General features: G+C 50.5%; 1 protein-coding gene across 2 annotated transcripts; it reads right to left on the bottom strand.

Moving 5' to 3' along the window:
- Positions 1-243: 243 nt before the first annotated feature.
- On the bottom strand, positions 244-13,612 carry LOC100191212 (uncharacterized). Of its 2 annotated transcripts, XM_020552989.2 has the most exons (4): positions 13,159-13,612; positions 12,132-12,568; positions 732-898; positions 244-635 (listed from the first exon to the last, which is right to left on the bottom strand). In XM_020552989.2, the coding sequence occupies exons 1-4, from the start codon at positions 13,321-13,323 to the stop codon at positions 460-462; spliced, it is 945 nt and encodes a 314-aa protein (XP_020408578.1). In that variant the 5' UTR covers positions 13,324-13,612; the 3' UTR covers positions 244-459.
- Between the last annotated feature and the right edge of the window lie 404 nt (positions 13,613-14,016).

Raw genomic sequence — 14,016 nt, forward strand, 5'->3', positions numbered from 1 at the left:
ATGTCTAAATGCAAGTAAAACGACCTTTGAAATAGAATGTTTATAGAACAGACAACAGAGAGTATGCGAAATGAAAACCTACGGACAAGTCAGATGTCCATTGAAAATGCCGTACACATGCAATGAGTTTGAGGACTGAGATAACACCACGAAACAGGTTTACGAACAGCCAGCGTACATTACTATTTACTAAAAAGTTAACCACAAAATAAAATAAAGCTTTTGTTAGGTGCATAATGGACATCCTCACAGCAAAATCACACAGAAGTATCTAGTAGAATTTAGAATTATTCCCCGATAAATGAAACAATTCAACTTTGCATCTCAAAACATCCATATGCCAAAGGAACTGGCACAGTTTAAGGAAACCGAGACTTTGCTGGTATTCACATTTAACATCTGAATGTACACTGGATACAGCATTGCGTCACCAGAAAAAAAAAAGGTTGTGCATGCTCCTTATGAACCTAGTAGCCTCTTGATTTCTGCTTTCTGCTCCGAGGTCAGCCTCGAGGGGAATTTAATGCTAAATTTGATCCTAAGATTTCCCTTCTTTGAAGAATCCTTCTGAATCGGCATTCCCTCTCGGGGAACAACCTCCTCATAGCCAGGGTAGATGATATTATTTATCTGCACTGTCAGATTCCGACCATCTAATGTTGTTATATTAACAGTACATTCTGTCAAGGCTTCAGCCAAAGTAATCTTCTGAGTCATAACCAGATCATTACCATCTCTTGTGAATACATCATGGGGTTTCTCATCAATTATGAAAACAATATCTGCAGGAATTATATGAGGAGCCTCATTACCCTTTTCAGGAAATGTTATTTTTGTCCCTTTCTTCCATCCAGGTTTTATATCTATCGTTAAGATCTCCTCAACAACCAAAGTTCTCCTGCCAAATGAATAAATAGTTGTTAATATGGGGCTAACCCAAATTAACAAATGGTTGCACAAAAATACACAAATATGCCAAGTTGAATAAATATATTCAAGAAAACCATGGGGTAGAACAACAAATCATAGAAAGGGTTGGAGACTTAGTGAAAGCCTGAAAGGCAAGCAAAATAGAACATGAAATCCTAAGATACCAATATGGGTGGTCTTCAGACAAGGGAAGGGCGCCAAGAAACAGAAAATCATTTACTATCTTGTTCAACTTGCCAGAGAAATATAAATGACAGAAACAGAATTCTAAACTCAAAATGCCGTTGAAAATAAGATATGGCTGATGACTGACAGTATCAGAGCTAAACTGTAGGATAATGAATAGATGACAGCACAGTATCATCACATGAGTTGTACAATATCAGGAGTTGAACAAAGAGTGAAGTTTTCCGCTTGAGTTGTTGTCTAACAAATGTAGATTACAGTTTTCTGCTATACACCCTGGTGGTACTTGTATCTTGGGAGCTATGAAAGCATAGAAATGCCTGTAGTTTTGAGAATGTCATGCGGGATACTCAAGTGGTGGTTCAGTCGGTGGCCGATGTAGGGCATCTATGGTGTCTGGCAGGAGCGACAGCCCTCCAAGACTTAGTCCTAAGGGTTGGCTCCTAAAGGTCGCGGTCATGTATTTCTTTTGTTTTCTGTAAGGGTGGGTGGTCTCCCTCTTTATTTTCTTAATGAAATGACGTGTAGCTCTCCTGCGTGGTTCGAAAAAAAAGAATCTAATGAATGTACAGACTAACTAGCCAGCATGTGACCTTTTACTAGGCTCCACAACAAGCCCTTGAGTTTATTCAGCAGTAGAGATTATACTATAAAGTTTCTACTCATATAAACTTACCAAACTTCAATTTTCCAAATACTATTCAACGTTATAAAAATATAAAAGCAATATAAACGTGTCAAACAGAATCATCCTAACAAAATCTACATATCATTACCTATTTAAACTTCTAACAATGTGAGAACATAATGTCATCCATAATCAACTAAAAGGTCAATGGTGTATTTTATAACCTTGACATGGCTAGACTCAAAATTGGTCATGATGCATTTTCAGCATTTCCTTTGTACATGTTACCTCGGCAGTGGGCACAAACAAATATCAAGGTTTCCTAAGGGAATGAAGATCCAATTTGGTGGAGAAGCAAGCACACTAATTCATTAGATATTCAGTGCAACCACAATGGAAAACTTGTACTTGACTGCCCTCAAAAGTGTCCATAATCAAGTTGAGAAGCATTAGCCATCATATTTCTTGCAAGCAAACAAGAGATGAAGCTCTTGTATCTGTAGTCACACAGAATAGAAATTACTTTTGACAAAATATCATCTTTACAGCACATTCCCTCTTCCTCGAGCCAAAAGTAGTCTACATGCTGTTAGAATAGGAACCCATACCCTAATCAGGGGTTGGGAGTGATATTAAATAGAGAGAGTAACTGGGCCAAGGCCCATTACACAGGGGTATAACGGTCATTACACAGGGAATAACACAAACCCTAGACGGGTAGTCTAACACCCCCCCGCAGTCACAACTCTATCCTGTACAGATGTTGAGACTGGATCGAAAGTCTAAAAAGACACTCGACGGTAACCCCTTGGTGAAGATGTCGGCGAACTGAAGCGTGGTGGGGACGCTGAGAACGCGGACGTCACCGGCAGCGACACGCTCGCGGACGAAGTGCAGGTCGATCTCCACATGCTTCGTGCGCTGATGCTGCACGGGGTTGGTGGAGAGGTAGACCGCGCTGACGTTGTCGCAGTAGACGAGGGTGGCGCGCTGGAGGGGACTGTGAAGCTCGTGGAGGAGCTGGCGCAGCCAGGAGGCCTTGGCCACGCCGTTGGCCACGGCACGGTACTCGGCCTCAGCGCTGGAGCGAGAGACGACGGGCTGCCTCTTGGCGGCCCAAGAGACGAGGTTGGCGCCCAGGAAGACGGCGTAGCCGGAGGTGGACCGGCGCGTGTCGGGACAGCCAGCCCAGTCAGCGTCGGTGTAGACCACGAGCTCCGACGTCGGGGATGGGCGGAGTAGGAGGCCGTAGTCGAGGGAGCCGCGGAGGTAGCGTAGAATCCGCTTGAGCGCAGTGAGATGGGGCTCCCGTGGAGTGTGCATATGCAGGCACACCTGCTGGACGGCGTAAGCGATGTCGGGCCTGGAGAACGTGAGGTACTGGAGCGCGCCGGTGAGGCTCCGGTAGGACGTCGCGTCGGCGACCGGAGGCCCGTCGTCCTCAGAGAGCTTCGCCTGAGTGTCGACAGGCGTTGAGCAGGGCTTGCAGTCAGACATGCCAGCCCGCTCCAGGATGTCGATGGCGTACTGGCGCTGGTGGAGGAAGAGACCCTGAGGCCGACGTTCGGCGGTGATGCCGAGGAAGTGGTGGAGGGGCCCCAGGTCCTTCATCGCGAACTCCCGCTGAAGGGCGACGATCGTGCGGTGAAGGAGGTCGGCGGTGGATGCCGTGAGCACAATGTCGTCGACGTAGAGCAGGAGGTAGACGGTGTCGTCGCCGCGCCGGTAGATGAACAGGGACGTGTCCGACTTGGCCTCGACGAAGCCGACGGAGGCCAGGTAGGAGGCGAAGCGGCTGTACCAAGCCCGTGGCGCCTGCTTGAGGCCGTACAGGGATCGGTTCAGCCGGCAAACCAGGTCCGGACGGTCAGCGTCGACGAAGCCGGTGGGCTGGCTGCAGTAGACAGTCTCCGTCAGAGTGCCATGGAGGAAGGCATTCTTGACATCGAGCTGATGGATCGCCCAGTCGCGGGAGAGGGCGAGGGAGAGGACGGCGCGAACAGTGGCGAACTTGACGACAGGGCTGAAGGTCTCGTCGTAGTCCACTCCGGGGCGCTGGGTGAAGCCCCGAAGGACCCAACGGGCCTTGTAGCGGTCGAGGGAGCCGTCCGAGGTCAGCTTGTGGCGAAATAGCCACTTGCCGGTGACCACGTTGGTGCCTGGTGGACGCGGCACCAGGTCCCAAGTGTGGTTGGCCAAGAGGGCCGCGTACTCCTCCTCCATAGCGCGACGCCAGTGTGGGTCGGCGAGGGCAGTGCGAACGGAGGAGGGTACCGGGGAAGCGTCGGGTGGAGTGCTGGTCGTAGCGGCTGCCAGGATGAGCCGGTCGACGGGGCGGAGAACGCCGACAGCGCGTCGAGTCACCATCGGGTGGACGTGCCCGGGGTCGCGATGGATGGCGACCGGGTGGTATACGGACGACTCGGAGTGAGCCACCGGAACGTCGGGAGCGGTTGGAGGGGCCGGCTCACGGCGGTGATAGACGACGGCGGGGTCGGCGAATCGGGCCGCGCTCGTCGATGGGCCCGCGTCGGGGGGCGCCGAGGTAGTGGCGTGGCCGCGGCGATGGTAGACGAGGGCGGGGTTGGCGAATCGAGCCGGAGTCGACGGGGCCGCGCGTGGCGCAGGCGGGGTCGACGGGGCCGCGCGTGGCGCAGGCAGGATCGTCGGGGCCGCGCGTGGCGCAGGCGGGGTCGACGGGGCCGTGCGTGGCGCAGGCGGGGTTGACGGGGCCGCGCGTGGCGCAGGCAGGACCGACGGGGCCGCGCGTGGCGCAGGCGGGGTCGACGGGGCCGCGCATGGCGCAGGCGGGGTCGACGGGGCCGCGCGTGGCGCGGAAGAGGTCGTGGGGGCCGCACGAGGAGCAGGTAACGGCGCAAGACGGGGAGCCGAAGGTGGGGGAGGAATCGGATCGGACTCGAGGAGGGAGTCAAGATCGGTGGGTGGGGTGGAGCCAGCAAGGGGAAACACATCTTCGTCAAAGACGACATGACGAGAGATGATGATGCGGTGGGAGGTGAGGTCCAGACACCGGTACCCCTTGTGGTCAGGGGAGTAGCCAAGGAATAGACAGCGGGTGGAGCGAGGCGAAAGCTTATGTGGAGCGGTAGCGGAAGTGTTAGGGTAGCAGGCACAGCCGAACACGCGAAGGTGGTCATAGGAAGGGGTTGTGCCGTAAAGGGCGAAGTGGGGGGTAGGGTGGCGTACCGCCTTCGAGGGAAGACGGTTGAGGAGGTGGGTGGCAGTATGCAGGGCCTCTGCCCAGTAGCTGGCAGGGAGAGACGCCTGGAAGAGGAGACAGCGGAGCATATTAGTGGTGGTGCGGATCATGCGTTCGGCTCGGCCGTTCTGGGCAGAAGTGTAGGGGCACGAGAGACGCAACTGGACGCCATGAGTGAGGAAGAAGGAGCGAGAGGCGTTGTTATCGAACTCGCGGCCATTGTCACACTGCAGAGCACGGACCGGGCGACGAAACTGAGTGGATACCCAGGTGAAGAAGTGTGTGAGGGTGGTGAATGTGTCCGACTTCAACCGAAGCGGGAAGGTCCAGAGAAAATGGGAAAAATCATCCAAAATCACCAGATAATATTTATAACCAGAAAGACTGAGTACAGGGGAGGTCCAAAGGTCACAATGAACCAGATCAAAAGCCTGCTCAGCCCGGGAAGAAGAAGTAGTAAATGGGAGACGAGTATGTCGGCCTAACTGACAAGCATGACAGAGACCCTCAAAATGTCCCCTACTACAAGAAAGATCGAGACTACTGGTAATCTTGGTCATGACGTCGGGTCCAGGATGGCCGAGACGTCGATGCCATGTGGTGGAGGAGGTGGTGGAGACCAGGGCAGGAGGTGGAGACACGCCGGCGGTGGAGGGCTGGAGCGTGTAGAGAGGCCCCGAGCTGTCACAGCGGGCGAGAAGGGTCCTGGTGGCCAGATCCTTCACAGAAAAACCAGAGGGGTCAAACTCAATGGAACAGGAGTTGTCAGTGGTGAATCGACGAACAGAAAGAAGATTGTGGGTGATGTGGGGAGCTACGAGAACATCGTTGAGGTAAAACGGCCCAGGGAGAACCGAGGCACCTACTGAGGTGACTGGCAGAGTGGAACCGTTTCCAACGACGATCGAGGATGGGTGAGAGGGGAGGGGGGGATGAGAGCGAGAGAGCGTGCCTGCCGTGGGGGTGGTGTGGTACGAGGCACCGGAGTCGATCACCCAGTCGGAGGGGGGTGGGGTCATCGCCATGGTGCTGAAGGCAGCAGCGAGGGAGGCGCTGTCCCAACCACCGGCCGGCGGGGACCAAGGCGTCGAGGTGGGGGTCCCCGGGGGCAGGAGCGCGGGCGAAGCCTGGGGCACGACGGGAACACCATAAGGAGGTGCGCCGTAGTGAGGTGTAGTCAGGAGGGCTGGCGCCGGAGGACGGGGGGTACTCGGTGCCTGGCCCGGCCACATGGCGATGGTCCCGGTCCAGGGGTTGTAGAATGACGGCCACGCGTGGCCGCCACCCCGGCCGGAGGGACCACCACGAGAGGAGCCGCCGCTCCCACGGCCGCCCTTGCGGGAGCGACGACCCCCGTCGGTCGTGGAAGTCGGACGAGGGGCCGCCGGGACGGCAGGAGTAGGGCGGGTGGGAGCCCCAGTCGACGGAGGACGGGTGGCCTGGCCCCCTGAAGGCGGCTGACCACTGGTGGGAGCGCTGTAGAGGGCCGAGGCAGGAGTGGGTGCCTCATTCGCCATGGTGAGCTCCTCGAGGAGAAGCTCGTTACGCACGGCGTGGAAGGTGGGGAAGGGCACACTCCTCTTGATGAGAGCCTTCAGGTGGCCGTAGCGAGGGCTGAGGCCACGCAGGAGGTTCAGCACCAGGGTACGATCGGCAACGGGCTCGCCGAGATCGCGGAGAGAGTCAGCCAGGCCCTTCATCTGGCGGCAGTACTCTCCCATGGAGAGGTCCCCCTGAGAGAACAGGTGAAACTGGGCGTCGAGGTGGAGTGCCCGCGCGTCCCGGTTCCCGAGGAACTGGTCCTCGAGAGCGAGCCACGCCTGACGAGCCGTGTCCGCCTGGTCGCGGATGATGTCCTGTAGCTCAACGGTGATGGTGCCGTGGAGCCACGAGAGGACGACACTGTCCATGAGGCACCAGGAGGGAGTCGGCGGAGCGTCGAGGTCGTCGAGGACGTGATCGGCGAGGGCATACCGCCGCAGTGTGAGGAGGACCTGTCCTCGCCAACGGGGGTAGTGGGAGGACGCCGGGTCCAACACCACGGACACGAGGGCCCGGATGTTGTGAAGTCCGGCGGCTTGAGCGTGGAGAGCACCGATGTGGTCGACGTCGAGGCCAGTGGCGGGGATGGCCTCAGGAATCGCCGGGGGTCCTCACGAGCGACCGGCGGGCGGCCGAGGAGGAGGCGCTGCGCGGTGGCCATCTGGGTGGTCAGAGCGGCGCCCAGGGCACGTTCGTGCTCCAGGGCGAGGGACGTGGCGCGCTCACGCTCCCGCGAGGCAGCCACAGCGGCCTGGATCGTAGCGAGGGCGGCGACGAGTGAGGGGTTGTGCTCGGCGGGTGCCGGTATGGTGGGAAACCCCGGCGGAGACCCACGGCGCAGGGCCATGGGAGTGGCATCACGGAGGGGCCCGAGGCCGTCGATGTACGGGGCACTGCCACCAGTGTGCTCGCTGCGGGGGGCAGTGAGACTGGGCAGGGGAGGTCCGACGGCCGTGGGAGAGGCGAGGCCGGCGTGCAGGGTGGAGGCCGCGCTCAGGGGGGCGGTGGTGAAGGCCAGGCGGGCGGCTCCTGCGGCCAGGCCCGCTCCAGGCGTGGCGGCGGCCCGGCTCGCGCCAGGAGCAGCAGCGGCGGCCGGGTCCATGCCGGGAGCGACAGCGGCGGCGGGGCCCGCGCCAGGGGCCGGCGCAGCGGCGGCGGCCGTGTAGGGGAGGCGGCCGGCGTCCATGGGGGCAGCAGTGCCGGGGGCGGCGCGGATCCGGCGATGGGGAAAAGGGGAGGAGGTGGGAGGGGGGGGGAGGGGCCGGCGGCTGAGGGGTGGGGGGGCCGGCGGCGGGAGGAGGTTGGGGGCTGGCCGGCGGCGGCTGCAGGGAGGGGAAACCCCCTGGCGGCGGCTGTAGGGTGGAAGACCCCCTGGCGGCTGAGAGGAAAACAGAGACCTAACCTAGACTGAAGATACCATGTTAGAATAGGAACACATACCCTAATCAGGGGTTGGGAGTGATATTAAATAGAGAGAGTAACTGGGCCAAGGCCCATTACACAGGGGTATAACGGTCATTACACAGGGAATAACACAAACCCTAGATGGGTAGTCTAACACATGCATTCCCTAATCTACATGACTGCATATTGCATCATGTTTTGGTTACTGAATTAGCTCATTGCATTGTAAGTTATCAAACAGAAACAAATAACATGGAACATAAACGGGATTCAAAGATAATTAAAAAAACTCAAACTGCAGGGGAAAGACCGCCCCCCACAACACTGCATTAAGAAGAAAGTTCTCACAAAGGCTGGGAAACAACCCGAAGGTCGGCTGCCCTGAACGTGGCACCAAACACCTAGGACATATGCCTGTGGCCACATGCATCTCGCTGAAAGTTACTCAAGTGGTTACACATGTAACTCAGGAACACAGCCAGTGAATGGGCGTTTTTAACCCAGTCGTGATTAAATTCACTCGCACGCGGATTCGAATCCAGAACTTGAGGAGCTACTAAGGCTTCTGTGACCAACTAGACTACAAACCCTTTCGTGGATTCAAAGATAATTAAAATTGCAAGAACTATTTGTTGTAGTACTAGAATAATCATTACTTGAAACAAAAAAGGGCAGAACTCAGAGGCTCTCACATGAGTTGAGTCTAGGGAAGGAATAAACCGAGGCAAGCCTTCCCCAGCAAATACGGAGCAAATACGGAGAAGTTGGTTTGAACCCGTGACCTAGTGACTCAATGAGACAGCTCTCACTACTGCACCAGGTCTGCCCTTCTAATAATCATTACTTGAAACAATGGCCGAAAATTGTGGATCAATGTAAAAATACAATATTAGGAATGTGTTGGGATATAGTAATGTAAGGTTGGCACAAAGCATACTGGAATCAGATTTGTTAATAACTTTAATTTTGAAAATTAATTATTGTAGAACTAAAATAATAATCACTAACTAGAACAATATATTGTTCAGACTTCAAGGCAGCAAATTGTGGATCAATGTAACATACTCTCTTGATTCATAAGACATTTGGGCTTTTCAAGATACATTGCTTTTACTATACATCTAGACATAGTGTATGTCTAAGTCTCTGTTCTTAAGGTGTCGCCTAGGCGTCCAGGCGGAGGTCCAACGCCTAGGCGCCTTGCCCGCCTACCTCGCCTAGGCGTCCAGGCGGTGGTCCAACGCCTTGTCTCGCCTTACCGCTTTAAAAACCATGGTCGAAGTGTAGCAAAAGTTATGTATCCAAAAAAGACAACATTTTATAATTTGGAATGGAGTATAATTCTACAAATGTGTAGGGATAATATTGTGAGATTGTAACAGATCTTATAAAAAAAAGTTGCACAACTGATATTTCACTTGCTTCTTATATGAATGTGCATTGTTCAGCAAATTTCAGTTTACTGCATCAGGTGTTCAAAGCAATATATAAAACAAGGTTATGTTGTCCAAGAAAACCATGAATAAGGAAAGCATGCAAACCCCTAAACAACAACAACAAAACCTTTTATCCCAAGCAAGTTAGGGTAGGCTAGAGTTAGAAACCCAATAGAATCCACAAGTCATGGTTCAGCCGTTCAGGAACATGGATAATTGTTTTCCATGCACTTCTATTCAAGTCTAAATCTTTAAGTACATCCCTTCCTTTCAAATTTCTTTTTACTACTTCTTCCCATTTCAACTTCGGTCTTCCTCTTCCTCTCCTCTCATTACTATCACGTCTTAGGGTCGCACTACGCACTCTAAAGGTTTTCGTCGGACATGTCCAAACCATCTCAAACGATGTTGGACAAGCTTTTCTTTAATTAGATAGTGTTACTCCTAGCCTATCGCGTATATCGTTATTCTCGACCTGCGGGGGGGACACAACCCCCGGGTTTGTATGGCCATAAATCCAACGCAACATACGCATTTCCTCACAGTTATTTGTTGAACATGTCGTCTTTTTGTAGACCAACATTCTGCAACATACAACATAGCAAGTCTAATCGACATCCTATAAAACTTGCCTTTTAGTTTACGTGGTACCCTCTTGTCATATAAAGCATGCAAAACCCTCACATCCAAAAAACTCAGAATGGAAAATTACACGTGTTAAGGATGAATTGTTAAGATTGAATGAGAGAGATATGGGTTATTAGTTCCCTTAAGTAACTAAACTTTAAAAGACTGATAAAAACTATAAGATCAAATAAAATCTATAAGCAAATTCTTGATCATTAGCACATGTCCCAGCCAGATATGGGTACAAGGTAGCAAAGTATTGATGCATAATGCATGAAACATTAGTTTAACAATTTCAGCAAATAGCTTTCGTATTTCTTATTTCCCTTTAGTCTGTTGTCATACTTCTGGCTCTTCTTAGGATAGTTCTTGGTCGTCCCTAGTAGTTGTCTGTCTGTTTTTTTCCCAGTGTTTTGATTGTTCCAGGCACAGTCAAGGACTAGTCCTGGCTGGCCTTGTTTTGGGGTTGGATGGTTCCTGCATCCCCAATTCCCCATCCCCCTATCTGTTTCTTTCTTCTTAAATGAAATGACACATAGCTACCCTGCATTTGTTAAAAAAAAGAAATGTAGCATCGTAGTCATGGAGGTGTGAGCACATGACTCCAGCCATCCAAAGGTCAAATATTGGTGCTCAGTTGCTCACTGCTCACATTTTTTAAAGATAAAATGTCTGCGTGCATCCCTGGTTGATGTGGAACTTAGAAATTGCCTACGTTATCTAAAATATAATCTAGTGTCTTCTTCCTCTAGAGATTTCCTGCCTTAAAGCCTCTTCCTATACAGTATACACTAATTATGGCGTAAGCGCTACAATCACATTATACTATTGACACCTAGGAACCACAATTACTTTAACTTTTAATATGTGGTGCTAATTCAGCCAATGCATAGACCATGCCTGAAAATATACTTCTTCCATCAATGATTTTTCTGATTAAAAAAATATATGTTAGTGGCAACATGGGCCCTAGTTGTTTGTCTCACTTTGTCCTTATAGTTCGCTTTCTTTGGTATGTCCTTAAATTCGTGTAGTTTTGTCCTATAGGTTGCCTCTCTTCACTAGGCCATGGGGAAATAATGGCATAGAAATACCTAGTGACACGATTCAAGAATTATGTAAATTCAATTGGCTAATCTACTATTGGCATCACTAGAGTAAGAAGAATCCATCCTATGACATGCTGGCTTAAGTGCAACACTGATGTCTGGACTCCGAAATGTGTTACTTAGACAGCAGCAGATTTTGCAGTTCTGATGAAATTTTGAATGCTTGACCATTTTAAAATCAAGAAATATTGAAGAAAAACCTTGCCAAGAAAATGGAGATAAGAAGATAACTCAAAAGGGGATTTCCCTGCTTTATTTAACATTAAAAACATTGTGAGGCTCCAAGAATTCCCAAGGATATCTAACTTTTCAAAAGGAATGGATACTGTTTCACTCATATAGTCATATCTGACACCCTAACAATATCACATTAAATGGCTGAGTGTCTCTATAGGAAAGTATTTCACTGTTATTTGGCTGAATCATACCCTAGAACTTTCGTGTGAAACTAAGGAGGCTGATCTTAGTAACCGGAACTGGGAACTTGGCCACGTTCCTCGTTCCGGGAACATTCATTCCGTTCCAGGAACATGGGAACAATCTCGTTCCAGTAGTGTTAAATCCTAGTTTTTGTAGCGTACCGCGTACCACATTCTCATTCCTCGATCCCATCGATCCGGGAACTTGGTTATTAAGAGGCTGATTTCAGGTAATGAATAATATTTCACATTTCAATTCTCTCAAGTAAAAGTACACAAGTAGGCTCCACGACCAGAATACTGAATTAAAATTTGAGTTTTTGGGCCAAAGTCAGGAAATCAGAAATTGTTAAAGAAACAATGGCCCAATTTTAAAGCTTGTATGATGCAAATGGTCGGCAGGTCCCAGATTTTAGTTGTCCCCACTCAGTGATATCATAAAAAATATGTAATGTAGCTACATAGTATGAAGATTTCTCCTGTGTTCAAGATTTCAGGTTCTGCACATTTTGCTATGCACAATGTGCAGATCATAAATTCTCATCAAGTTCCTGTTCTACTATCAAATGATTAATATAGTATTAGACGAACTGTTATCTGATTTTAATGCACATAACAACATTCACTCACCCGCTGGCATCTAAAACCTCTCGTGAAATCTTCATTTTCTTGGTGGTACCTTTGTACAAATCAGCAAGGTTGCATGGCAACCGATTCTCAATTGGAGGAACCTTCTGAGACCGCTGTGGAACATGCATTGATGCCTCACCAGGAAACTGAGGGTGGGACCCAAATATGTCATCGCCGAACATCCCAAACCTGGAGCCCCTCATGCCTCTCTCAGCACCTCCGCCCATGCCACCCATGGTTGAGAATGGGCTTGAGAACCCAAAAAACTCAGCAAAAATATCATCTGCACTGCGAGGGTTGAACTGGAATGTCGATGCATTCCCTCCATAGAAGGAAGACCCACTGGGACCACCTGCTCCAGTAGGTGGGACCTGAGCCTTAAGCCCCTCTTCGCCGGCCTGATCATAGATTGCCCGCTTTTGGGAATCACTTAGCACCTGCAAGCAGATCAGGAAAAAAGCATTGGTTGAATTAATGTACTCAAGCAGAAAGGGTTTACTGCTAAAAAGATGCCACAATTAGCTCATTGGTGCCATAGTGATCACTGATAAGTGTACAGGTGAGCAGGAGAAAATCAAAATAATTGCCCATGCGCTCAGGAAGTGGAAAAATAGAGAAGAATGTAGTGCCAAAATTCAGGACAAATAGCACAAACATATAGACTCCTAAAAATGACTGACAAAAGCCAGAGTCGGACTTACGTGATTTGTTGCGTGACCAAACCTTAAACTACCACAAGTAACGCCACACACGAAGCTTACATCGGCTAAAATTCTGACCAAAAGGTGGGTGGGTGGGATTAGATCTTTTTGCACAGAAGAGCAATGTTCACACAATGGCGAGCACAGCACTACAATCAGCTACACAATCAATAATAAGAGGAAATGCAAACGATCCTTCCTAGTAAGCGCATCAACAATCCTTCCTAGTAAGCGCATCAACCGATGCACATTCATTTGTCAGCGAGCATCTATGAGCACCAGCGCAGATCAGAGGCCCAATGGGGCCACGAAGCGGTCGCGCGAACCTCATATGCCTCTGAGATCTGTTTGAACTTGGCCTCCGCTTCTTTCTTGTTGCTGGGGTTCTTGTCCGGGTGCCACTTCATGGCCAGCTTCCGGTAAGCCTTCTTGAGCTCGTCGTCAGAGGCGCCGCGCCCCACCTGCAGCACCTTGTAGTAGTCCACCCCCATACTCCCGCGGTAGCAGCCGTCCCTCTGTCCTGGTGACCGTAGGCGTCGGCGTCGGCTCGCGGAGAGGTGGCGGCAGTTGGGACTTGGGAGCGACGGAGGGGATGGGGCTGGTGTGGTCGATGGGTCGGGGAAGTTTCGTGCGGGCGAGATTCCGGAGCAGACGGGCAGGGGTTCCCGATCTCGCGATCTCAGACGTCAGAGCGGAACGAGGTGGGCACGTCGATGCCTGCCTGCCTGCCTACAGACCACTGAGGTGCATTTCGTTTAGCTATGAAAAAGCTATTGTAAATTACCTGCTATAAAAAACTGTTATAAGCTATTTATTATAAAAAAACTGAAAGTCATTTGATTTAAACTGCTGTGAATTATCTACCATGAACAAACGTTTATATGCACTTTTTACGTATATCTCTTGATCAATGTATCTAATAAAAAAATAGATTTCACACTTATGTTCTTAATACTTTTACAAATAAAAACAGACTCCACTAGCTATATATTTTATTATTAAAAGATGTATTCTTCTTATTCCAACACAACTATTTTTAGTCCTATTTTATTTTCTATTTACAATATCTCTTTATTAGTATATCAAACTTGAAAAGGTAAGAAAAAGTAGGGTCCAAACTATTTTCAGATTTATAAAAAATAGCTTTTTTAAAGTAGCAACAGAAATGTTAAACTCTTTGGTTC

The sequence above is a fragment of the Zea mays genome, chromosome 5, assembly GCF_902167145.1.
Source record: "Zea mays cultivar B73 chromosome 5, Zm-B73-REFERENCE-NAM-5.0, whole genome shotgun sequence".
In the NCBI taxonomy this organism is placed as follows: domain Eukaryota; kingdom Viridiplantae; phylum Streptophyta; class Magnoliopsida; order Poales; family Poaceae; genus Zea; species Zea mays.